General features: G+C 39.3%; 1 protein-coding gene across 9 annotated transcripts in view; it reads right to left on the reverse strand.

Annotated features, from left to right (window-relative positions):
* The window catches only part of zeb2b (zinc finger E-box binding homeobox 2b), a 142,113-nt gene that overhangs the window by 34,224 nt on the left and 81,910 nt on the right, over positions 1-25,979 (reverse strand). For 7 of the 9 annotated variants that reach the window (XM_059647447.1, XM_059647451.1, XM_059647448.1 and 4 more), the window contains one exon: positions 13,718-13,975. In XM_059647447.1, coding sequence (XP_059503430.1) covers positions 13,718-13,975 — 258 coding nt within the window. Of the gene's footprint in view, positions 1-13,717; positions 13,976-18,199; positions 18,256-18,659; positions 18,736-25,979 lie in introns of those variants that run through there. The other 2 variants (XM_059647455.1, XM_059647452.1) reach the window with 2 other exon arrangements.

The raw sequence follows: 25,979 nt of genomic DNA on the forward strand, positions 1-25,979 counted from the left end.
GTTTCAGACATCATAAATGGTAACAAACAAGATCAGAAGTTGCTGGAACAATGTGTTTTGAAGAAGAGTCACTGGTTTCAAAACATTACTTTTCCTTTCTCTCCACAAATACTGCCAGACCTGCTGAGTTTTTTCAGCAATTTCTGCTTTTGATTCTGATTACCAGCAATTGCAGTCCTTTTGTTTTTTTGATGAATGGTCACACGTTTGTTATGCATTTGCATTTAAAGATTACCTTTGACACAGATAAAGGGTTAACACACAAATGATGACATATGCCACTGAATATCTAGTGCCTGGCCACTTCTTAGAATGCTGCCTTGACAGCTTCGCAGTGGGCGTCATGCCTGTTCTCTTGGGTGACCTTTCACAAGCCCATTGTATTTACTCGCAATCTGGATTACTGCCAAGCATTAGTTAGCCTTGTGTGACACTGCCATGCCTTCAATTATGTAGGCGCAGCCTGCATATAGATTGATCCACACATAGTGCTCTGTTCCACAAGAACCTCTAGCATCAACCGTAACAGTGACAAACAGTAATGTCTTTCTTACTATATTGCATTACAAGTTGCAGAAACTGAAACACTTCATAATATAATGTGAACCTGACTAAGGCCCTAATCAGGTAAAACACTGCATCACTGGTAAAGAGTAATCTACACAGTGTACAGCCCATTTGTGTGAAATTATAATTTCTCCATCCCCTTCCATCAATATCCTATACATTATTTTCCATTGTTATTTTTACAATTGGTTAAAGCCCTGTGGGAAAGGGAAAGAAGTATGAGGTTGATTTCCATCTTCAATGACTGGACTCCAGTCTCTAGTGGCGATGTCCATATGTGGACAGCAGATGAATGCAATACTAGAGTTTGGCTGTAACATCACTATAGTCAGGCAACCTGTTAATGCACTTATGAACTTAGCTTGATTTTGAATGTAGTAATATGAAAACTACATTTTAGCCTTTTGCATGAAACATCTGAGGGCAAAGAGAAGCCAATACCAAAAAGGAGAGTGGACAGAAAAAAAAATCCTCTTGTTATGTAGGAGCTAGGAGAATAGTTAATACCCTTAACGGAGATTTCCCCATTTCTGAAGAAGGGTCCCAACCCGAAACATCAACTTTCCTGCTCCTCTGATGCTGCTTGATCCACTGTGTTCCTCCAGGTGCACACTGTATTGTCTCTGACTTTAGCATTGGCAGTTCTGACTATCTCTTTCGATCTTCTTCACTTTCTTTAGATAGAAGATCTTACAGCAAACGTTTTGACAAGTAAAAGTATTTGGTGATAGTCCTTTCAGCAGATCCATCAAAGTGACTTTAGAAAATGTGCAACAAAACATTTGGTAACTGAAAATATAGTAAACTAATCTTCATCCCATCTTAAACCTCTACAAAGTATTAACCGCAATAAAATATGTTAAATTTTCTTAAAAGTTGCCATAAGCACTTTTGTGTCAAGTGTTTGTTATAAATCAGCAATCACATTATTTAATGTATTTTTCAAAGTACTATTACATAACACTTCTATTACTCCTTATTTTATCAATTTAAATATGCCAAAGCATTCATTCAATTAAATACTTTAGAAAGGGAGTAATTCTTCATATTTAGGCCATCATTGGTTAAAATTTAAGAAGATTCTTTAACCTTCGACCCATGCCATGCACCTGTAAAACTGTAGTACCATAACACATAGGAGCCAAAGTTTGTCATTTGACCTAATGAGCCTGCTCCACCATTCAATGAAAACATGGCTGATCAGATAAGCCTCGACTCCATTTTCCCAATAACCCTTAATTCCTAAAAATCTATCTATCTCAGCCTTGAATATACTTCATGACCCGGCCTTAATAGTTCTCTTTGGCAAGAAATTCAATAGGTTCCCAACCTGAGAGAAGAAATTCCTCCTCATCTTTGTTTTAAACGGATGACCCCTTACTCAGAGATTAAGCCCTCTGGTCCTAAGCTCTCCTACAAAGGGAAACAAACTTTCTGAATCCACCCTGTCAAGTCTCCAAAGAGTCTTATATGTTTCAATAATTCTTCTGGCATGTAAAGAATACAGGGTCAATCTACACAATCTCTCATAAGACAATGCCTTCATACCTCTAGTGAACCTACTCTTGGACTGCCTCCAATGCCAGTTTATCATCTTCACAGGAGTGGTCCTAAACAATGTGCAGTGTTCCAGGTGTGGCTTGGCTAACATCTTTTAGCTAAAGCTCCTCCTTTTATATTCCATTCCCTTTCAAATATTTCATTCAACATTCCATTTGCCTTCATTATTACTTGCTGAACTTGGGTGCAAGTTTCACGTACGTCATGCATGAGGACTTGCAAATCCTTCTGTTCTATTAAACCATAAGATTTAGAACCTGAATTAGGCCATTCAGCCTATCATGTCAGCATTTGATCATAGCTGTTATGTTTCTCAACGCCAATCTCCTGCCTTCTTACCTTAACCTTTGATCCCCTTTCCAATCAAAAATCTGCAGCTTTCTAGAGTCTTTCTCTATTTAAATAATATAGAACTCCTCTGTCCTTCCTGCCAAACTGCAGAGCCTCACATTTTTCTGCATGATATTCTATCTACGAAGTTTCCGCCCACTTGCTTAACCAGTCTTCTTCACTGCTTACCTCAACCCTATTTTCATGCCATCTGCAAACTTTGCCACAGTAAAGTCCATTCTCTTTCCTAATGTAAATCATTAATATACTGTCAAAAAATAAATGTGGCACCAGCACTGATCCCTGTGGCACTCCATTAGTTACAGGTTGCCATCCTGAAAATATACCCCTTATCCCACATCCCTGCCTTCTATTAGTTGGCCAAAGCTCTGGCAATCCAAATACACTACCTCCAACACCATCCATATTAAATAGCCTAACATGTTACACCTTGTTAAATACCTTCTGAAAATCCAAATATATTACATCTACTGCCTCCCCTTTATCATTCTGTTTGATATCTCTTCAAAGAAGTCATGCAAATTTGTTTCAGGTGTAATTTCCCTTTCATGAAACCATGTTGATTCTGCTTGATCATATTATGCACTTCTAAGATGCCTGCTATGACATCTTTTATGATACTTTCCCAAAAAAGATGTTAATACTCTAATGAACCAAAAACAAACTGTTTAAGAACAGCACTGACAACACCACGGCAAATGATTTTCTAAGTGGCCAAAGGTATGTATTTTTTTAAACGAAGGAGAGCTCAGCGATAAGAGAAAAATTCACCTTGCACTTCAGAGCTGACATTTTCATTGCCTTCAATATTTCCCAAGGCATCCCCTTCACACGGGCCTTCTCCTTCTTGACTGCACCTCACCCAAATGCATCTCTTTCCCAGTGTGACAGTCCACTGGATTTTCCAGTGAGCAGACACCTAATTGGTTACTGATGGGCTATCTGATTGTATTAAGACTCTGATGGAGGAAATCCTGGGCACCGAAGCTTGCCAGCCAGTTAGAGGTGGGCAGCTCTAGCACTCAGCAATACCACAGAAGAAGTTGTAGCCACTTCTGGTACAACACCCATGGGATTTCCCAAGATGGACAAGTGATCACAGAATAGCTGCATGCCAGTGGATAGTCTCACAGGGTGAGAATCACAGAGAAAGGGGCCATGGTGGACTGAAACATCGTCAGAGAATAGTGCTCAGCCCCATTCTCTGTGGTGTCCAATCCCTCAATCATACAGACACTTGGAACCTCTGCATGCTGATAGCCTGCTGTACTGGCTAACCAGCGAGTTCGGCCAACTCTTTCTTGTCCCACCTGAAACTGAGATGATTGCAGCTGAGGCAGAAATAGACCTTGAAGTGATCATAAAATGAATATTAATTGATCACTTAAAGCCCTGAAAAGACTGTGGGTCAGGAAGGTCCAGCTTGGACCTTCCCTCCCAGAACTTACTGTTGGTGGAAGTGGGAATGTGATGGGATTCTGGGATGCTGACACCCCTCACTGCATCTCCCATTTTTGATTGCTGACCTGTTATGGGAGGAATATTTCCGATTTACCTCATTGATGGGATGAAATTAAGTGTCAACCTAAGATCACAAACATAACAGAGACAACAGGTACTTTAATACTACTTTCTAAAAAAAATGAAGTATTTTTGTCTTCTCTTGTACATTTAATTCCAGTCACAACTTACATGCAGTTGAAAGACCATTGCTGTAAGCAATGCTGTTACAATCAAATTTAATGCTTATGTTGCAAATTGCGTTTGAAATGTAAGCTCAGCCACACAACCTTTAAACAATCACAAACATTTCTCTGGTTAAAACAACAAATTATTTTTGAAACAAAGTATCAGTTATGAAAATGCAATCAAGCTCTGGCAACTAGTGATAGGTGTATGAGGTGTTGAAACCTTGTACATAATAGGGCTGAGAAGAGTCAGACTGTTTCAAAAAATGCTGAAAAAGTAAAATAGATTTCACCAAAGAAAGGATTACAACTATAAAGGTTACCATTGGAAAAAAAAACAATTTTGCATGAGACTGCGAAACTTATGTTGCTATTTTAATTTGAAGAATTACCTAATACTTCTGTCCATAAATACATAATTATATCAGCTTATTTGCTTCTTTTAAAGCTTTGCTTTATTTGCTGGATTAATTGACATTTTCCAATTAAATGATATCTTCTAGAATATTAAATTGGCTTTAATGATTTGGGGGAGATCATGTGGAGTTTACATAAATTCAATCATGCTCAGAATCAGCAAACATAATTTTCTATTTCTCATTTCACATGTGCTACTCTTACCTTTCTTTCACAGCTTGGATCAACACTCGTAAGCAGGAGTTGGGACTCACTTGTGCAAGTGGTCCTACACATGATAACTGAAGTCACCTCGAGTAAGAAGGCTACAAAGGACCCAGAGTTTTAACAACCAATTTGGACAAAGAGAAGAATGAATCTAGCTTTAGGTTTAGGTCGGTGAAATGTAGAAGGGAGCTTTCCATGGGGCATTAATACTTCAAGAGGTTAACATGTAGACATAAACTGGGAGACGTGGCATCATTTGAATCTTCTCAAAATGTGACTGCCTGAAAATACTCCCACAAAGAGAACTTCATACTCTATTTAAAAAAAAACAAGATTTGCATTCATCACACATTTTACACAACCTCTGGACACCCTAAGCATTATAACCAATGAAGTTCACTGGAAGCGTAGGCTCTGTTTTAACACAAGGAACACAGTATTGACTGTGCATAGACTGTATTTATGGAACCTCTAAGCACTTCACAGCAGCAACAAAGCAAATGATACATTTTTTTACATCATACAACCTAGTTAGCAACACATGCCTCAAAACACTGTATGTAATTCATACCGTTAAAAAAAGGGACTGCAAATATATAAATAGTTAACAACGTAAGGAATCATTATTGTCATCAGACATGTGAAAGGGATTCAATATAAAAGGTTAATTTTAAATTGTTAGTGCCTTCTGTAGAAGTTGCATTTCCTTCAGCAATCATCTTCTACCCTAATTAAACATATTTATCTTTCTACTATTCTCAGTTATTTCTTTATTAAATTTTAACTCTACTGTTAAGAGTTAAAAACCTGACAAGCCATAATAAATTTAATTCTGAATCATCTTAACTGAAGAGACTTTTTTTTGAAATGTTGAGAAATCTTTGAGCATTAAAACTCACCTAACACGCGGCTGTGAATTATTAAATTCTCAATACCTGGTACAAAATTTACAGCTTTAAATTTGCAACATCAAACATTCCGAACATTTTTTACACTCTATCCTTCTCTAACCCTCTACAGTCCACCGTTAAACATAAACTGATTTTCCATGATTTTGAATGTATTTATAGGAAATATTACTTTGGTACATTCCCCAAATAACATAAGCATTAAATTTGATTGTAACAGCATTGCTTATAGCAAATATAAGCCAAAGCTCTCCAGCTCACTGTTGTGACTACTACGCATAACATGTACAGCTGTGGATATTGGTTAGGCAAAGCTATAAATTTTTCTGAACTAAGGTGGGTTGAGAGAGTTAAGATACAGTTCACTCATAGTCTAACTGAATAACGAGCAGACTCAAGAAACTAAATGGCCAATTCTCATTCTATGTTCATGCAGCACTGCATGCCAAACTTTCCAGGTTAAAGGTTTTCAACTGATCTTATTTAAATTCATTAATAGTGAAGGGAATTATTTGTCTTTGTTCTTTGAGCAGAGAGTTTTGCCTGCTGAGAAAGTACTTCTAGATTTTTGGGTGCATCATGCAAAATTTCCTACTCATCTCCCAGAAATTATAAAAGTCACAGGATGTCTCATTGGAAGTTAACATTTCCTAGACACTAGCAAATTGTCAAAATGTCACACAACCAAACCTTATTGTCTTGATCAGCACGCCTTTGAAGAAAGGCTGCAGCTTAGATGGCAGAAGTCTGTTAGACCATAAGACCATAAGGCATTGGAGTAGAAATTAGGCCATTCAGCCCATCAGGTCTGCTCCACCATTCAGTCACGACTGTTGTGTTTCTTAATCCCATTATCCCTCTTTCTCCCCATAACCTTTGATTCTCCTTGACAATTAAGAATGTATCTATACCTGTCCTATTTGTATTCAATGACCTGTCCTTCACAGAATTCTGTGGCAATGAATTCCATGGATTCACCACTCTCTGGCTAAAGAAGTTTCTCCTCATCTCTGTTCTAAAGGGTCTTCCCTTTACTCTAAGGCTGTGCCCTCACGTCCTAGTCTCTTCTGCTAATGGAAACATCTTCTCAGCGTCCAGGCCATTCATTATTCTGTATGTTTCAATTAGATAACCCCCTCATCCTTCTAAATTCCATTGAGTATAGACCCTGAGTGGTCAAAAGTTCCAATAGGGCCAATACATCGTTCCTGACGTATGGGATCCAAAATTGCTCCTAATATTCTAAATGTGGTCTGACCAGAACCTTAGAAAGCCTCAGAAGTACATCCCTACTTTTATATTCTAATCCTCTCAAAATAAATGCCAACATTGTATTTGTCTTCTTAATAACTGACTCAACCCGCACATTTACCTTAACAGAATCCTGGACTAGGACTCCCAAGTCCCTTTGCACTTCAGATTTCTGAATTTTCTCCCCATTTAGAAATTAGTCTGTGCATCTATTCTTCCCAACAAAGCGCATGACCTCACACCTTTCCACGTTGTATTCCATCTGCCACTCTTTTCCCCACTTTCCTAACTTGTCCAAAGCCTTCTGCAGCCTCTCTGCTTCCTCAACACTATCTGTCCCTCCACCTATCTTTGTATCATCTGCAAACTTAGCAAGAATACCCTCAGTTCCTTCATCTAGATCATTAATAAACTCTCTAGCCTGATGAAAACAGCAGAAGTGACTTTTCAGGGCAGTCTGCCTTCAGACTTGGCTGCTTCCTCAGTTCTTCAAGGGGTCACCTTCTGTGATCTCTAATCCAACCTCCAGACTGGAGGAACTGATGGAAAAACAACCATTTTGTCACTCGTCCTCTCATCTAAACTAGCCCCCAGCCTCCGGACCAAATGTCAGAAGTACAGACAGCCATTTATAAGGGTTAAATCCATAGAACAGATATCTTTAACCATTGTGCACCCTAGGCAGGAGCAATAAAGCCAGCAATACAATGCCTTAATAAGACTTGTGAAGACCGATGCAATCTTGCCTGATTTCGATCACAGCTACTTGAGGAGCAGTACAATACAGCAGCCTGCCTGAGCCACCAGTCCATTCAGTCTGAGCTGTTTGCCCCAAACCCTCCTTCATGACAGGTGCATGTACTCTCAGGCCTTGCCAGCAACTCATTTTTAAAGCGGTGTTGAAGTATCCCCCAGGTCACCTACTTCTCTTTCTTGGGTGGTCAGTGATGCAGCTGCCATTTGATAACTTGCTTTACACCCTGACTTGCTACTTCAAATAGATGTGGTCATATTCTCCTGGAGAATTCATCCAGAAACTGCAACGACATGTGCAAACGCATGAATCTTCTTCAAACAGTGGTCCAAATTCAAACAGAATACAGGCTGGAACATTAGGTTTAGAATTTTTTAAGAAAACTTTACTACTTCAGGCCCTGCTTTGATGACAGAGCTATCTTGAATTGCAAGTTTAGTTTATTCCTATTTTTTTGAAAATGGTGATGTCTGGGTTTGCAATCCTTAGTCCCAGTCTTCATATACTTTCTGTCACCAGGCCGTTTGACCAGTAATCACAATTTGATGGTCACAAATATGCGGGGAAGAAATATGGCTGACAATTTCGACAGTTGACTGGCAGAGATACGAAGAAGCTCAGGCCTCATTGACATTGCCTCAACATATCATGCATCTACAATATACTTCCTCTTCAACTAGCCAGGAGGGCAGAGAAAGGGTGGCTCCAATGGTGAGCTGGGCTACAGGCAGGTAAGACTTGAGATGTGATGTCAAAGGTGGGGTGCAGTGTTCCCAGAGAATGATTGTGCTCACAAAAAATTGGCTCAAAAAATGAGTCATATTTTGAATCACCTCTGGGACAAATGGACCAAGTTGCAACCCAAAATTCAAAAACATGGATAAAGATGAGATACATGCACAAAGGAGCTAGTGGAGCAAGGTCAAGGTGAATGATAATGGTACCAGTAAAGAAACAAAAGCTGCGTCTGGAGGAGGTGTGAATGTCAGCCTGATGACGGCTACGATTCTAAAGCAAAAAGAAAAAGAAAATGAAAGCAAAACTAAAACCTGCAAAGAGAAACAAAATGGTGGTGAAATTATGATATGAAATTAAACTCAGTGTTGAATTCTGGTGGCTGTAAATGGCCTATTAAGATCCCTCGGACCTTACTTAGAAGATGGTAAGATAATATGAAAGCAATATAGAGCACCCAACTGACCAACATACTTTGAAATGGTCTACCATCTACCATGATCTACAAACAGTCAGGCACTCTGCATACAAAGTCCCTATCATTTTGGCAATTTGGCCAATAGAATTCTCCTGGTCTAGAACCTTTCTTGTCAATCAGTTCTTTTTTCACATTTTATTGTTTTGTATTATTCTCTGCTTATCGTTGTAGTGATTTTGATCTTCTGTTCATTATAAAACAGCACCAAATCATAAATGTGCCCATAACATTAAATATTGACAGTTCAGCAATGGTCAAAGTAATAAGGGGTTCAGGTACGGCAAAATCACAATGCCAACACATAAGACAAAATCATGGTTTTTGGAAACTTGCACTTGACCACAAAATCCTGAAAACTGAAATGTCTGGCAATCTGATATGAAACAGAAAAGCCGGGAATACTTGACCAGTTGACAATATCTGCAGAGAAAGAAAGAGTTAATATTGCAGGTCAATGGCCTCACCAAAACGGCAAAAATTAGAAACATTATCATTTTAAGCAAATGGAAGAGGAAAGGGTTGGAAAAGAACAATAAGTCCTGTGGTGGGGTGAAAGGCAGGCAGACTGAATGACAAAGGAGTTAGTGGAGCAAGGCCAAAGGGAGCGATAAGAGGTCAAGTGAAGAAACAAAAGATGCTTCTGGAGGAGGTGTGAATGTCAGAACAGTGAACAGCTGCCATCTAAAAGCAAAAGCAAGACAGAAACGAGAGTGAAACCGAAACTTGCAAAGAGAAAGGAAACAAAATGGGGGTGAGGTTATAGTCTGAAACTTTTCAACTCAAAAGCTGAGTCTGGAAGACTGCAAAGTGCTTAATTGAAAGCTTAGGTGCTGTTCCTCAAGCTTAGTGTGAGATTCATTTGAAGGCCAAGAACAGAAAGGTCAATGTAAGATCAAAGTGGAGCATTTGTGCTCATCCTGGCTTGATCCCCCTGCACAATATACCAGCCAATCATAGTTGTGAGTTCTTATAAGTTAATTTAAATCACAATACACATCGGGGTAAGTTCTTTTTTAATTAACCCTCGTAGACTATAGATTTCACTCCCTGGCCAGTATTTATTGCCTGTTCCTAGTTACCCTTGAGGAGGTGGTTATGAGCTGCCTTCTTGAACTACTGCAAGATTTTGATCCAGAGACAGAGAAGGAAGGAATGGTGATGTATTTCCAAGTCAGGATGATGAGCAGCTTGAAGGGGAACTTGCAGGCAGTGGGATTTTCATGTATCCAGATGGAAGCGATGGTAAGTTTGGTGGACAAAGTTGATAATTCTGGATGTGGTGCCAATCAAGTGGGCTGCTTTGTTCTGGATGGTGTTAAGCTTCTTGAGTGCTGTTGCAGCTGCACTCATCCTGGCAAGTAGGGAGTATTGTATCACACTCCTGACTTGTGCCTTGTAGATGACGGACAGGCTTTGGGGATCGGGAGATGTCTTACTTGCTGCAGTATTCCAGGCCTCTGATCTGCTCTTGTAAACACTGTATATATTTGGCAAGTCCAGTTGGATTTCTGTTCAACAGTAACCCACTAGGACGTTGATAGTGGGGGATGCTAATTTAATCGTGATGATTGACGGCATGTAGCCTTGAAAATCACCATGTTTGATGTACAATATTTTTAAAGTACTGAATCTTGTTATTTCTGGAGTTAAGACTTTGTGCGGTACATCATGTTTAACGTGCAAGGTTTTCATGTATGCTCCTCACCCCGAAACACCATAGCCAGTTATCTCAGTCAACCCCCATGACACACACACAGATATACATGAACCCAATGGTCTAATCCGTGGTGTCTCTCAACCCTCCACCATCCTGTCACCCTTAAGTAGAAGGAGAGAAACATAAGAGGAGAGAGGAAGTACAGAGAAGTAGCCAAACAGTGCAGAGGTAGGGAGAACGATAGTCCAGAGAAAGGTAGAAAAACGTCAGGGCAAACCTGCCAAGCAGAAAACAGCAAGCCAAAGCCATTTAATAACTGCCCTCCAGGATAGGTGGCTCCATCTCACAGAGCTGCCATACAATCAGAGACCAACAGCTCAATACCAGCAGCACCATGACAAGTGGTGCTTATGGGTAGTACTGCACCCAGGGCCTGAGGAGGTATTTAGTGCTTGGTCAACTTTGTAAGTGTTTTGAGGTTGTGCCAGGCCCAATAATGAGGATATTGAGGCTTAGGTTTTGGGAGGAAGGAGGAAGGAAGGGACAATGATACATTAATTTTTAGGCCTTCATGGGATGAGGGCATCACTGGCCAGGCTAGCATTTGTTTCCCATCCCTAACTGCCCAGAGGGCAGTAAGAGTCAACCACATTGCAGCGGTTTTGGAGTCACATATAGACCAGACCAGGTAAAGGTGGGCAGTTTCCTTCCCTAAAGGACATTAGTGAACCAGATGGGTTTGACAATTAACAATTTCCATCAGTCAATTCTTAATTCCAGATTTTTTGATATTGAATTCATAATCGACCATCTGCCATGTCAAGACTAAAACCTAGGTCCCTAGAACCTTACCTAGAGCTCTGGATCAACAGTCCCATGATAATGCCACAAGGCCAGAACTCCTCTTTAAGGAGGGACTCCCTTGCGTAGCAAACAGCACAGGGTAATCTAAAGGGCTGGCCACTTGCCTTGGGACTCCCCTGCCTCTGGTCAAATCAAGCAGTGTCCGAATCAGAGGACACGAACTGCCCACTCAAGGGCTTTAACTATTCCATTGGCAAGGCAACCCCATCACTGGCAAAATTGGGGTGGGAGCACCAGCAGTTAAATGGATGATTGACTGCCCAATTGACATGCCCATGCCATCGAATCTTCTCGATTGCATAGAGAACTCATATTTCAGGCTAAGCACTGCCCAGCAACTTTTGAAAAGCTGGCTAAATTACCATGCTTGTGTGCACACTCTTAAGCAATGTATTCCCAAGCCAATCCTTGAATGCGCCTTAAAGATGTATTATCTCTGACCATAGCTCATAAAAAAATCAACTTTTTTTTAAACAACAATTTTACCATTGAACATTGATGATACCAACTCCAGCTCTGGCGAAGGTTTGAAATCAGGGAGTGTAGGGAAATGCAAGTAACAGATAGCTGTTAACATAGGATGCTACAATGTCTGTCAATTGTGTTCACTCTCACTTATGTTGCTCTTGTACTAAGTCTCAGTGATTTCTCCAGTATGGTTCCCTTGCAGATGTCATCTGTACTTTCCCCATTCCAGAAAGCAAAAAACATCAACAGAAGTAAAGAAACAAGTTTTCAGCTTAATAATTGGAGTCACAGAGTCATAGAGATACACAGCACAGAAAGAGACCCTTCGGTCCAACTCATCCATTCAGACCAGATATCCTAAATAAATCTAGTCACATTTGCCAGCATTTGGCACATATCCCTCTAAATCCTTCCTATTCATATACCCATCAAGAGGCCTTTTAAATGTTGTAATTGCACCAGCCTCCACCACTTCTTCCGTCAGCTCATTCCATGGACTCATCACCCTCTGCATGAAAACATTGTCCCTTAGGTCCCTTTTAAATCTTTCCCTTCCCACCCTAAACCAATGCTATCTTGTTTTGGACTCTCCCACCCTGGGGAAAAGACTTTGCCCATTTATCCTATACATGCTTCTCATGATTTTATAAACTTCTATAAGGCCATCCCTTTTCCTTCGATACCCCAGGGGAAATAGCCTCAGGCTATTCAGCCTGTCCCGAAAGTTCAAACTCTCCAAACTTGGCAACATCCTTGTAAATCTTTTCTGAGCCCTTTCAAGTTTCACAATATCCTTCCAATAGCAGAGAGGCCAGAATTCCACGCAGTACTCCAAAAGTGGCTGAACCAATGTCCTGTACAGCTGCAACATGACCTCCCAACTCCCATACTCAATGCACTGACCAACAATTCTTTGCAGCTGTTTGATCTGTAAAAGGGGAAGGCTCCATCGAAGACTCTTACGAGTATGGATTTGTTTTCTTGCATTCTTATGCTTGTTTTCTAAACTGTACATGGTAAACTCACTAAGGACTTATTATAATGATTTAATGAAGCACTACAACTTCAAAATCAGCATTCAACAAATAAATAGACCAAAAGGTATACTAAATTTTATGTAAATTCTAAGAGAATGCATTACTGTACATTTTACATTGGATTACTCTTACAGTAGGATCATGACATCCCATGATTGCAAAACTGTAATTAATAGGTTGAAATATATTCTTTTAACATTTGATATTAAAGTATGTTGATCTGAAAATCACAGCTGGAGCTGCATTTTATTTGAGATTTTCTTTTAAGCCAGCCTTCAACAGAGGTGGCACTGACCTCACTCTGCACCTCTCATTTGTAGATCTTCAATTGACAGGAATTAGTGGCTAAAGAGTTTTTAACATCATTTCACAGTAGCCAGAACACAGTGTTAATCAAGATGGTAAAGTAATGTTGCTTTGCTTTAATTAAACAACAATAACTGCATTTGCACTACTCCCCAATGTTATTCTTTAATTAAACTCAACAAATCAGGAAGGTACAAGATTCAAAACGCCGACAGCAGAGCTCTTTTACGAATTTGACCTCTGAATTATACAGCTACATTGGCTCTTGAAGGGTACCACCAAATTACATATTTAACAATGGTTGAATCATGGCACATTTAGAACATAAAACATCTGTAGCACATTCCACTGTCTAACCAGCATGTTTAGTTAAATAAATTAGAAATAAGAATTTTGTGCATAGACAACCTCACGTACTTTAATATTTCCAGAGTGAAGATCAAATATACACTTCGGAAGCCAGACTTACCAGTACTATCTATTGAGACTGGTAGTGTCTCCCTGCTATGCCAGGTGTGTTCTGTGCCACAGTCCCTCTTTTCACTTTCCTCGTCCTCCCTTGGCAACAGTACTTGGTTTCCATGTGGGGAAGAATCATGGTTGGGCATAGTCACTGGACTGGAATCTCTGTCCAGGGCATTAATAATACTGTCATCTTCCGCAATGTGAAGCTTGTCTTCGTCATCTGTTTCTGAACCCGTATCCACTACATTCTCATAGTTCAAAACTAAAAAAGAAAAGAGTTAGAAAATTATAGAATTACAAATATGGGCATGAATATGTTGCTCTTATGAAGTGAGAAGCTGAAGGTCAAGTGGTCAAAAAACTCAAATTTTGCTTTCCCAAATTTGGTCCAATCTCACTGTCGAAACTAACTTCTTTACTCCAGACATCACACCTGGCATTACACTTTCTGAATTTTTTCAGAACACTCACAAAATATGCCAAATAAGCTTCAAAACACACTTCAAATGTCAGACTAGTTCAAAAACCAAATTAACCCAGTCTATTTTTCCACTCAGACCTGATGTATCAGTATTCCTTAAAATAGACAGTTTATAAATAAGTTCTTTGAACTGAAGGTGGCTGCTTTTGCATTAGCTTGCCTTCCTAGTCATTCAGTGTGCATGGTAGTACACAAATTGTCCACTTTACCACGAGACAAGAAAGATTAGAGTAATAAACACAGGGACATTAGTTTAGCTAGAGAAACATACCATCAGTTACACAGACACAGACACAACACTGCCAAAATCTGTTTAACCCGGCTATCAAGAAAAACAAACAGACAGACACACAAAAATACACACCATAGAATTCAATCTAGATGATCGGGATGCAGTGCCATCGTCACTGTTTGAGAAGTGTTGCTACACCAAGTGCTAATCTGGGTCTGCCCCAAGATCAAAGACCCCAAGGTGGTCTGCCTGCTGAGTGATGCTCTTCACTGTTTCACAGCACCACCAGGGAAGCAGTGGCAGCTGCTGGTAGTGCACCCACCAAGGCCTGAGGTCGCCAAAGGTCTCAAGCCACAGGCAAATGATAGCAGAGGAGTTTATGGGGTGCAGTTTGCAGGAAAGGGGGAGAATGAGTTGGCAACAACAGCACAAGGGTAGGTCTCACCTGCCTCATCCCCGATTTCTCATTGCCAGATTCTTCGGGCAAATATCGAGTGCCTCTGAATGAAGGACTCTCTCCTGGAAACCTGCACACAACCTCAGCAGGTACGTCATTCAGGCCTTCTGCATGGTGAATTCCTGACCTATTATTGAATCAATACCGGCAGGGGCAGGATAAGGCATTTACGTGGGCATTGAGAGCCTGTATACAGGCGAGAAGACCACCCACAAACTTTCCTATGACGGGTTTAGCCTTGTTGGAAGCAGGAAGGTGGCAGAGATGAACCCACAACTCTTTCACATCTGATTAAATGGGTCCCTCCATCACCCAAGCCACCATGAAGACGGCATTCAATTCCGCCCACATATGCACACGAACAACTCAGTAATAGGGACTCTAGCATGATGGGGACAGGAAAGAAGAAAAACATCTCCAGCAAAACCTCAAACAGTTTCAGATTCATTTTGATTCATTTTGATTCCTGTGCTCTTAATAGATAAATCCTTAAGTTTTATCCATTGAACTATCTCAAGTAGCTCTTGCCAGCTATCACATTATACAGGGGTGGCAGGAATAGTATTATGCTTGTATCAGGTTTTCAAGTCCCGTCTCATGAATTTGTGAAACATTGAAATTTACAATCCTTGTTCTCTAAGCCTTCACATCTGCTTCTTTTGCTGCTTCTGGAAGATTTGTTGCTTACTGTTTTGTTAAGAACAGTAACAAAAATAGTTTCTTATAGATATATGTGTATGTATGTATGTTAGCTGAGACAAAAAGGTTACACTGTGCATATCTACTCATAATATGATCTTTGTACAATCCGCGGGCCTGCACTTGCCTTCCCAACAACTGCACAACAGGTGCAAATTAAAATGAAAACGGCAGCGAAGTTGGGCAAACAGAAATGCTGACCTGGTTTGAATACCAATTGACGGGTGAAACAAAACCTTTTCAAAGAGGTGTGACCACAAGGGTTTAGGCAAGTTCAGGCTGGGTAATGCCCTTTGAAAATAAATGATTTTTTTTAAAAGGGAATATTCGTCTTCACTCTAGCTGTGTGGTCCAGATATACCTTGGCACAATTGGCTGTGCCCTTCCTTTGCAACGGTAGTTTAACCATTTCTTAGCAACGTGCTGAAGATTCTTTATTGCACAAGGGCTCAAGGCTTCACTGGATATATTTGTCTCAGGCTACAACAAAAGGTCTGAGTCCTGGGAAGCTATCAACCCACCCCCTAAAAACTGGTCTCTGGGTGCAAGAGAAAGAAAGAGAGGTCTTGAAGGAGTGAATAAAATTATCTAAGGCTGGACAAGCATTAAAAGGCTTTTTTATTCCATAAAAAACATGCCTTTTAAGGTCTTTTGCATGTCCACAGCATTCTGGCTGAATAACACGTGAACGTTCCCGGTGCAGTGTGATTCAAATATTTTAGAGAAAAGCAGATAAATGATTAATCACTAGCTACCATACTCACAAATATCGCACAAGCTAAACAAGCAATGAAGTCATGTCTCAGAGTAAGGGCAGCAGCAGAACATATATCACCCTCAAAGTGTAACAATACTTTCTCAACCTGCAAGACCTGGACAACAGTAAATATTGTTCTCATCATAAATACCAAGTTCAATACTGACAAGAATCTCTCTCGGAGCAACAAGCTCAAACCCTAGCACCAGCTACTGTGACTCAGTCACTTACTCACTCACTAAGACTGTGGGAAAGATGCAACAATAGTGCTTCATTGAACATTTGCATTTTATTGCACTGATAAGCTCTGTACCTCTATCCAGGCAAGTACAAATGATAATGAAATTATCCTTTTTTTTAAACTCAAAGCAGAAAGCAGTTGGCAGCTGATTCACTCCTGGTGTACATAACCTGAAGGCTATTTGTTTAATAGCTTTTGTAAACCACCAGAATTTCAAATACAACAGTTCACTTAAATAGGAAGTGATCTACCTAGAAATCTTGAAAAACAAAACCAGTTCCCTTAATTGACAGAAATATCTGCATTTCAGCTAAAATAACTATAGATAAGTAGTGGGCTAATTTTCCCATTTCAAAATAGATTGAGATTTCAATCCTCCTTTTTATTTCTCTCTGGTAAAAGTAAATCCAGGCTGGCCTTCCTCAGCTGCTATTGTGACTTTGTTAAATTATTGACTGTCTCTGATCTAAAATGGGCCATTTTTAATATGTGGCTCCTCCAGATTTACCCAAGGGCCACCACAGAGGCTTTAGTCATAAAGCTGCTAGTTGGCACCAGCACAGGGTATTACTTCAACCTACAAAGAAGTGGGTGCCTGAAGAATTCCTCAGAGTTATTTTGTAAACAGTCACAGAGAGAGAGAGAGAGAGAGAGAGAGATATCCAGTTGCTAGTTTAGAATAAACAATGCCCCTTATTAGTCTCTGTACAATGTGAAATGCCTACCAAGTGAATAACTGTGATGGACACCAATGAAAATGTAAACATTTCAACAGAAATCCATGAGGGGATTTATATAGTGATCACCTTCCGATCACTTTAGTCAAGTCAAAACGAACTGGAATTGCAGTAATCTGACTGGTTTTCCTTCATATTCAAAGATACAGTTTGGTAGATGAACTTATACAATTTCTGCTGGCACAGAGTGTTTTAATGAAATTAGCAATATGCATCATTTAAATACTAATAGAGAAACACATTTCTGGTCAAAATGTTTAACTAAAGGAGAGAAGGGAGACAAACAATTCAAACTTCTTTTTTAATTTTTATCTGTCATGTTTATGGTGACAATTATTAAAGCTGATATTCTAAGGATGCAGGTTATAACACCAAAACACAAAAATATATTTCAGGAAAATTAAAATAAAAGCAATAACAAGGTTGCAGGTTGCAATCAGACAAAGGTCAACCATCTTTATCAAGTTTGTCTTAAAAAATAAAGAATAAAATCAGAAGGTTTTAAAAAATTGACATACAAGTAAGCTCTGATTCTTCTCTGGAAGAATTGAAAAATAAAATTTGTGCTTATATCACACTAAAATATAAGTAACAACATAAGTGTGTTTTTGGCCCAGTATGGACTACAGCACAACTGCATTAACAAAGGCAATTTTAAAAAAAATTTCTCATTTTAATATGCAACAAAGATGCACTTTTACAGGCAAGAAAATGTTTGTCTGAACCACTCCTTCCGCTCTGCTCGCTGACGTATGATGTGTATGAAATAAAACAAAGTAAATATATTTTTGAAGGTTGCTGTGCTTTTGTCCTGTGTTTGTTTTTCACTTTCTAAACCGTACAGTATGATAAGATAAAATGTTTCAATGGGAACAGACTTACTGTGCACTTTAAGGCTGCAATGTTCCTGAAACATGTTTCTCAACTTCAGAAATTCAAGCTCAGCCGGCCAGACACCTACACAAACTAAATGGTTTCAGTAAGGTTGTTCAAAAAAAATTGCTGCTTTTGCACAAGGCTGGCTTGATAAAGCAGCCACTGCCACCTCGAAACAGCTTTATTTCATGCAGATAAGATAGTTTCACAGCTACCTCTAAAAAGAGAACATTTTGGTGCAAGATACTGAAGTTTAAGTTTTTAAAAGTAATTTGCTCACACAACACTGTTGTTTGATAAACCAATTTTCATTTGTTTGCAAATATGCAAATCATATTCAATATGGCATTGCATCACCAGCAATTGATATCATCATTATTGCAGAAATGACACACAATACTTCTCCCTCTGCAAACAAAACAAGATTTGGCAAACCATTTTCCTCCTTATTTCACACAAAACTCACATAGTCTTGTACAGATGTTAGACACTCATTTGCTGCTTTGATGAAAATGTCCAGAATGTCAGGTCTGAAGTCCTCCTTATCTTAGTACTACATAGAACGTTCAGAACAGAAACAGGCTGTACAACCCAACTCGTCTATGACGATCGTTACACTCCGTATGTGCCTCCTCCCACCTGTTTCATCTAACCAGACCTATCTTTCTATACTTCCTCCAAAATGTTGATCCAAAGCATGGTGAACACAAAAGGGCAACTTTAAAAGTTTGTTTAATTTTTTTTCTACTTCTCCATCAACATGCAAAACAAAATAGGTAAATGGATATGTCACAGTTGCATCCTATTTCCCTCACCTCCCCATCCATTTCCAGATAAACACATTCTCTGGTATTAACTAGCTATAATCATCAATAAAATATACACAGTTTTCAGCTTTCCTGTTGTATTGTCTGAAACGTTTGGTGACCGAGGGGAAAGTACACTCCTGATGACTCTGAAGTACCCTTAGGTTTTGAGCTTGGGAAGATCTAACATACATGTATAATAAATGCAGTTTTTGGGAGAAAATCAGTAGACTGCATTTGAATAGTTCATATAATTTGCTTGTGGGCAGAATATGCTTAAAATTGCATTGCTTTCTGTTAACTTATTCATCAGTGAGGGTTAAATTTTCAGCTTATATTACAATGATCAGTTTAGCCCCAAACGCCTCCATCCAACACTTTCCTAATTAGTGTTCATGAAAATGGCAGACAATTTAAACCAATTATTACACTGTTCTTTACAGTTGAAGACACTCTAACACTCCCAAAGTTATCAGATAAGCAAGATGCTAATGGGAGGAAAGGTCTTCTACCAGCTTCTGTCACAAGGGATGAAGGATTTGACAAATTCATGAGGCTAAAGGCAGACAAGTTGCCAGGGCCTGATGGCCTTCATCCAGGAGTATTAAAGGAAGTGGCTACAGAGATAGTGAAAGCATTGCTTGAAATATTCCAGAACTCACTGAATTTGAGGAGGGTTCCAACAAACCGAAAACTGCTAATAGGACACTGTTTTCAAGAAGAAAAGTAAAAAGGAACAGAAAACTATGTCAGCTAGCCTAACATCTGTCATTGGAAAAATACTGGAGTTCATTATTAAGGAAGAAATAACAGGATATTTAGAAAAGTTTAATGCAATAATGGTTTCTGAAAGGGAAATTTTTTTTACAAATTTGCTAGAGTTCTTTGAGTATATAACAAGCAGATCTGGTAAGAGGGAACTGGTAGATGTAGTATATTTGAATTTCTAAACAGCATTCAATAAAGTGACATATAAAAATGCTATTTCACAAGACAGGAGCTCACAGTATTGTGGTAACGAATGAGCATGGTTTGAGGATTGCTTAACAAACAGGACCCAGAAATTGGGAGTAATAGATCTTTGTCAGATTGAAATTATGTAATTAGTGCAGTGTCAACGGTATCAGTCTTGGGGCCTCAATTATTTACCTTCTTTATCAGTTTGAGGAGGTCCGAAAATAATATTTAAAAAGTTTCTTATGAAACAGAAATATGTGGGAGGGCATAATGTGATGAGGAATAAAGAGTCTGCAAGGGGATATAAATAAGTTGTACGAGCAAGCAAAAGCTTGACAGATAGAACTTTTTGTAGGAAAGTGCGAGCCCATGAAGTTTTGTCAGAAATTTTGAAAGCAAGGTTTGTATTTAAATGGACAGAGACTCCAAAACTTGCAGTATAGAGAGACCTCGGTGGTCTTGTGTATGAAACATACAAAGATGGCACTTATATACAGCAGGTAATTAAGAAGGCAAATCAAATTTTAGCCTTTATTGCTGGGGTTTGGAGTTTCAAAACAGGGAAGCTCTATTCCAACTATTCAGAATATTGGTGAGGCTGCTCCTGGAGTAATGTGTACAGTTTTGGTCCCTGTATTTAAGAAAAGATATACTTGCATTGCAGGCAGTTCAAAAGAGATTCTCTAGGATAATTCCTGGGATGAACAGCTTAACAGGTTCAGCCTATCACAGTTGAGATGAATGAGGGGGGATGTTACTGAAACACATTAAGTTTCAAGTGGGCTTGACAGGGCAGGTTTTATGAAAATGCTTCTGTAATTGAGTGAATGTCAAAATCTTGGACATTGTTATAGAATAAGAGGGCATTCGTTTAAAAAAAAGAGATACAAGGAATACTTCTTTCAGAGGGTAATGAATGTCTAGAATTCTGTACCCCAGATATTTGTGCAGGCTAGATCACTGAAAGTATTTAGAGAGGAGGTAGATTGATTTTTGAAGTAACAAGGATTTGAGAGCTATGACAAGCAAGAACAAAATAGCAATTGAGACCTGAAATACTTAAATATGACCTGTTGCTCTATCTAATAGCTGAGTTCAGTGTTCCCAAAAGTTACCACCGAAGCTAAAAGAGTGTGAATGACAAATAACCCAGGTTGATACCATTCCCTCGGTGAGTTAGATGTTCATGTATCTCTGCTATTATACTGCCACAATATCGAAGTAAGTATAATGCACCTTGCCAAAATATTTTGCAAAACATGCAAAACACAGAGAACCATTTTGGTAAAATGGACACCTTCAAAATGGCCTAGGGCTTTCGAATAAAGGTGGAGTCCAAATGACACCCCTGCTGAGCCGCAAGGTGAGTAAATTCAGCAGCAATACAATGACGTTCACAGTCAGCAAAGACGTCATTGAGCCAAACTATTTCCTGATTTGTGATCAAGCAAATTAGATGGCATGGAGGCATCAAGTGTGAAGATAACACATTAATTGCAGGCTTGTAAATAGAGCTGGCAGCTGATTCAATTGTCAACGATTGAATGGAGTTTAAATAAATTTAACAGGGGTCAGAAATGGAAGAAAAGTAAAAACAGAATATTTGTAAAGGTCTCATCTTCATAAAAGTGATAATCCTCCTCCCTTTACAGCCCATGCAGGAATTTTTCCACCAGAAGAACCAGCAATACAAAATTATGATAAAAGCATATCCTCAAAATATCCTTTCTTTAATAAATATTAAAAGAACAGATTGAAGTTTTTGCATCAAAGCCTGTCATACTTTTTTCTGAGTATTTCTATTTTCCAGTGTAGCTCTAGTTGCCTTCACTTGCACTCAGCACCATGCTTTATGCTCCCAAAGGGAACAGTACCTGAACCATTGGATCATCTACATTTCAAGACTTCAGTTAATCCTAGACTTAATGTTGATTAATGTGCATGCAAATGGCACCAGGCAGCTTTGGAACGAAAGCTCATTTTAAAAAAAATATCAGTAGTAAAATCGCTTAAAGCTGACCAGTAAAACTCTCTGTAAAGCCTTTTCAATAAATTATCAATCAAATACAGAATACTAATAATGATTTATAGTCCAGCTAGCTCTTCAGAGCTCCTTTGTTTCCACTAAGGCATAAAACATTACATCCAAGAACAACAGTAATGAAAGTCACTCAGCCAGATTCGCCTTCAGCCTTTTCCTCAGTGAATCTCAACTTTCACTGAAACTTCCTTTACAAAATTGCTTATACAGGGGGCGACTAAAATCAAACCATACCTTTAAGTGACGAAATGACAGATGATCCGTAAGGAAATGTCTTACTGCAAGTAAGCCTTCATGATCCCATGCAACTATAGGCCCGAAACAAACACCTTCCATCAGCAGCAGAGCAGTTTTTTTAAAATCCAAAGTTCACTTCTGATTGGGGCAGCCTATACTCAAATGCCTTGTAATCCTCTCAGTTGAGAATCATATTTAGTTCTGGTGCTGGGAATTAACAACAGCCTTCTCTGTCTGGCACGGCTAATGGGTGGTGTGTTGCTTTCTAGTCCATTAGTTGCAAGGGACATAAATGGTCACTCACCTCATTGGATGGAAGCAATTTGTCGTGCTTTCAAAAAGTGAGAGATTTGGAAGTATGTTAATCACCTGAATGGCTCAAAAGGGAGGTGTGTACATTTGCAAATTGGAAATGAGGTCATTGTCTGTTAGGTTTCCAAGGGGCGTTGTGCACTGTTAAAGTGACAAAGATGCAGCTGACTGCATCAGGCTCACCTAACAACCCACCAAACTGGGCAAGAAGTGACAGAAGTGAAAGGCACAGAAGCAGACGCTTGATACATTACGAAGCCTGCTTTGTGGCAGGAAAACAAGCACAAAAGCGGGAAATTCAGTGATGTGTAAATGGAACAATGAGAAGGGAGAAAATCAACAATTTCTGTCAGGAGGCAGCGACTGAAGCTGGACTTTAATTTAATTAAAGTCCCATTATTTGTTCAATCCCAAGCAACAGGCTAGCAAAGCAAGGTTTGCTCAACTGTTCTGAGGTACCACCTTTCCTCACCCTGTAATACTCAGCCATCTGTGCACACATCCACACATGTTCTATCTCACGACAATTGCACTGGGCCCCTATCAAGCAAGGACGCCAAAAAACACACACACACAAAAGCTCTGCAGGCCTCCCTCAGGTCCAAAGAGCAGGGAAAAAAAAACTCATTGCTTGTCACACAGGTGAGCCAGCAACCACATCCTATCAGCCTTTACACGCATCAAGCAAAAGAAAGGTTAAAATTAGAAAATTCAATTTATTTGATAATTTCCCAGAATAATTAGAGTTAATATGGGTTAATTAATATGCAAATCTCTCAGCAGATGTTCTGCAGCAGGGCCCAAGCGTGAAAGCAGTCTGCCTTCCCCTACGTGATTTCGGCTGTCAGTTATTGGGCATAATTACTGTAACTAACCAAATACACACAAAACGTTGAGAATATAAAATTGTTACAGTTTCGCCTGTGTGCAAGCTGGTACTTTGCTGTCACAAAGGGGCCAATTTCTTTTTAGAAAATAAAGGTCTCTTTTTAGCTTCCTAGGGCTTTTAAAAGGCAGTGACTAAATTAAGTATCTTATCTGCTCCCATGCATAATTTAATCAGTATTTTTGTTGAACTCCTCCTCTTGATACACTGGTGCAAACAGTGCGAAAGCTGGCAGATTTTGAACAGGTATGGAAAAAAAATATTTAAGAGGTGGCCACGTGGGCAGAGTATATTCACAGCTCCAAAGCGACATTTACTATTAGCAAATTAGTTCGTAGTTTTTCAAATTTGCTGCTGAAGATTCTCACTATGAATTTATTTGCAAAGCAAATTAAATCACTTGTAAGCATTTATTAAGCCACACAAATGTATTTATTCTGTAAATACCAACAGCACTTTATTGGCCAACTGGTTATAATGAACAACATCAATTATTGCAAAAGAAAACCCTTGAAGAACCAAATGTTGTAACACCATGATTGAATGGATGGTGTATACTTCCATCAATGTAATTTATCTGATGGCCCCCTACATGTATTTACAAAATAGTGAAAGCAAGTTTTCCATCTTTCGCACGGTGACAGTAGTCCTTTAACACATTCGTCTAAAACTTCTAAAATTGTAACCCAATTTTGAAATGTTTCCAATGCTTCCAAATGTGCAATGTCATAAAGGCTGTTTATAGCATAATTTACACATTTATTAATTTCATCCATTTAAAATGCATGTTACTTCAATGCACACTCCGCATATTTTCTGGAAGTCTGACAAAAGTTTGCAAGTATCAGTCAGTGACCACAGCGGCAGCAAACTTCCTACTGAATTAAGGCCCGAACAGGGGGAAAATCCCCCTCTCAAGAACCAATCAGAGGCCACTTGAAGACTTAATTAGCCTTTGGGGTAATGGGCCACTCTCCAGCTTTTCTGCCCAGTAGGATTTGCACCTACTATCCTCCCACCCAATTAAATGGGTCCTACTTCTAAACGTGGCTCCAGCAGGATGGGTGTACAATTCTACTAAGTTTTTTCACTCTGTAACACAATACATCGAGCACTGCACTACTATGCCATTGTGCATTTTAAAAGCTGCATACTGGAAGTTCCAGTTCACTGGCCTCGAGAACGGCTTCTGGCACGAACTTATCCTCTCAGACCTGTCCACTGTTGGAGGTAGTACTGAAGCGCATGAGACATTGAGTGAGGAAAGGCAACAGGTTCAGTCCCTGGTCTGCACTAAGTTAGCCAAGACAGCTGAGGCAGTCTTTGGGAGCCACAATAAACTCTCATGCTCCTAAGAAAAAGAAGACTGAATGCTACCTGAGGACCTAATCCCCATTTGTGACTGACTGGTAAAATGGAACAAAAACAGAAGTTGCTGAAATAGGTCAGCAGGTCCAGCAGCATCTGTAAAGAAAAGTCAGAATTAATGTTTCAGATCTAGTGACATTTCCCCGGAACTGGAATGCGCCCCCCTGCCCCCTCCTGGTAAATATGGATGTTGGTTGGTAACAGCATTTGACTTTCTCATAACATTTTAACCAGTTGAATATCTTGCTGGGTGTAAGCGTTTAGAATGATCACTTGAGCAAGGCATTAGAATTAATGACCTATGTGGCACTTCAGCGACTATAACTGATATAGAAACTTCGCAGTAAACGCATGGTTCACTGTGCTTCACAGGAGTATGAAAGGAATTTTGACACTGAAGTACATAAGGAAATGTTTAGTCAGATACTTAAAGGCTTGGTCAAAAAGCATACAGCATTGTGCTCCCGTGTCAACAGTGGTTTTAAAAGCTGCATTCTGGAGCTTTTAATTGTTTTTTTGTTAATATGAGGTCAGAGATCTAAGGAGGAAATGGACGAATTTCCAAGGTTTAGGGCCTAAGTAGTTGAAGTTGTGCCCACCAATGTTTTTATGGTCAAAATTGAGGATAATCAAGAGTCTAGAACTTCAGGAAAGCAAATATTTCAGACAGTGTGGGACTGGAGTAGATTATAGAGATTACGAGGGGTGACGTCATGGAAAGGTCTTAAGCAAGGCTTAGAATTTTAAAACCAAAACAGGCCATGGAGAATTAAAATGGTGATATATGTGGACATAATAGCATAGATTTGTAACTGCTCCTGAATGTAACATGGTCACACCAAAGTGGCAATTACAGACACTGTCCCACTTTCACTTCTGTTAAAAATGAAGGAAATGGAAATTGGGAGGTTTCAGTAAAAGTTAGTTTATAATACTACTTTTTATGCCTGGATGGAAAATTAAATATTCCCCGTTTTTAACGATTTTCCACTGGGGTCCATTATTATAAAGGGTAGAATGCAGAAGTGATGCTACGTGCATGGATGTGAATCCTCAATACTTTCTATGCACCAGAAAACTTTATCCTTGGATGTGTGGCTACATATGTAGAGTCTACATTTGGAGATATAATGCCTCACAAGGCATTCTTGAAAGCTCCATAGCAAATAAAAACACTTG

Source organism: Stegostoma tigrinum, chromosome 7, assembly GCF_030684315.1.
Source record: "Stegostoma tigrinum isolate sSteTig4 chromosome 7, sSteTig4.hap1, whole genome shotgun sequence".
Lineage (NCBI taxonomy): Eukaryota > Metazoa > Chordata > Chondrichthyes > Orectolobiformes > Stegostomatidae > Stegostoma > Stegostoma tigrinum.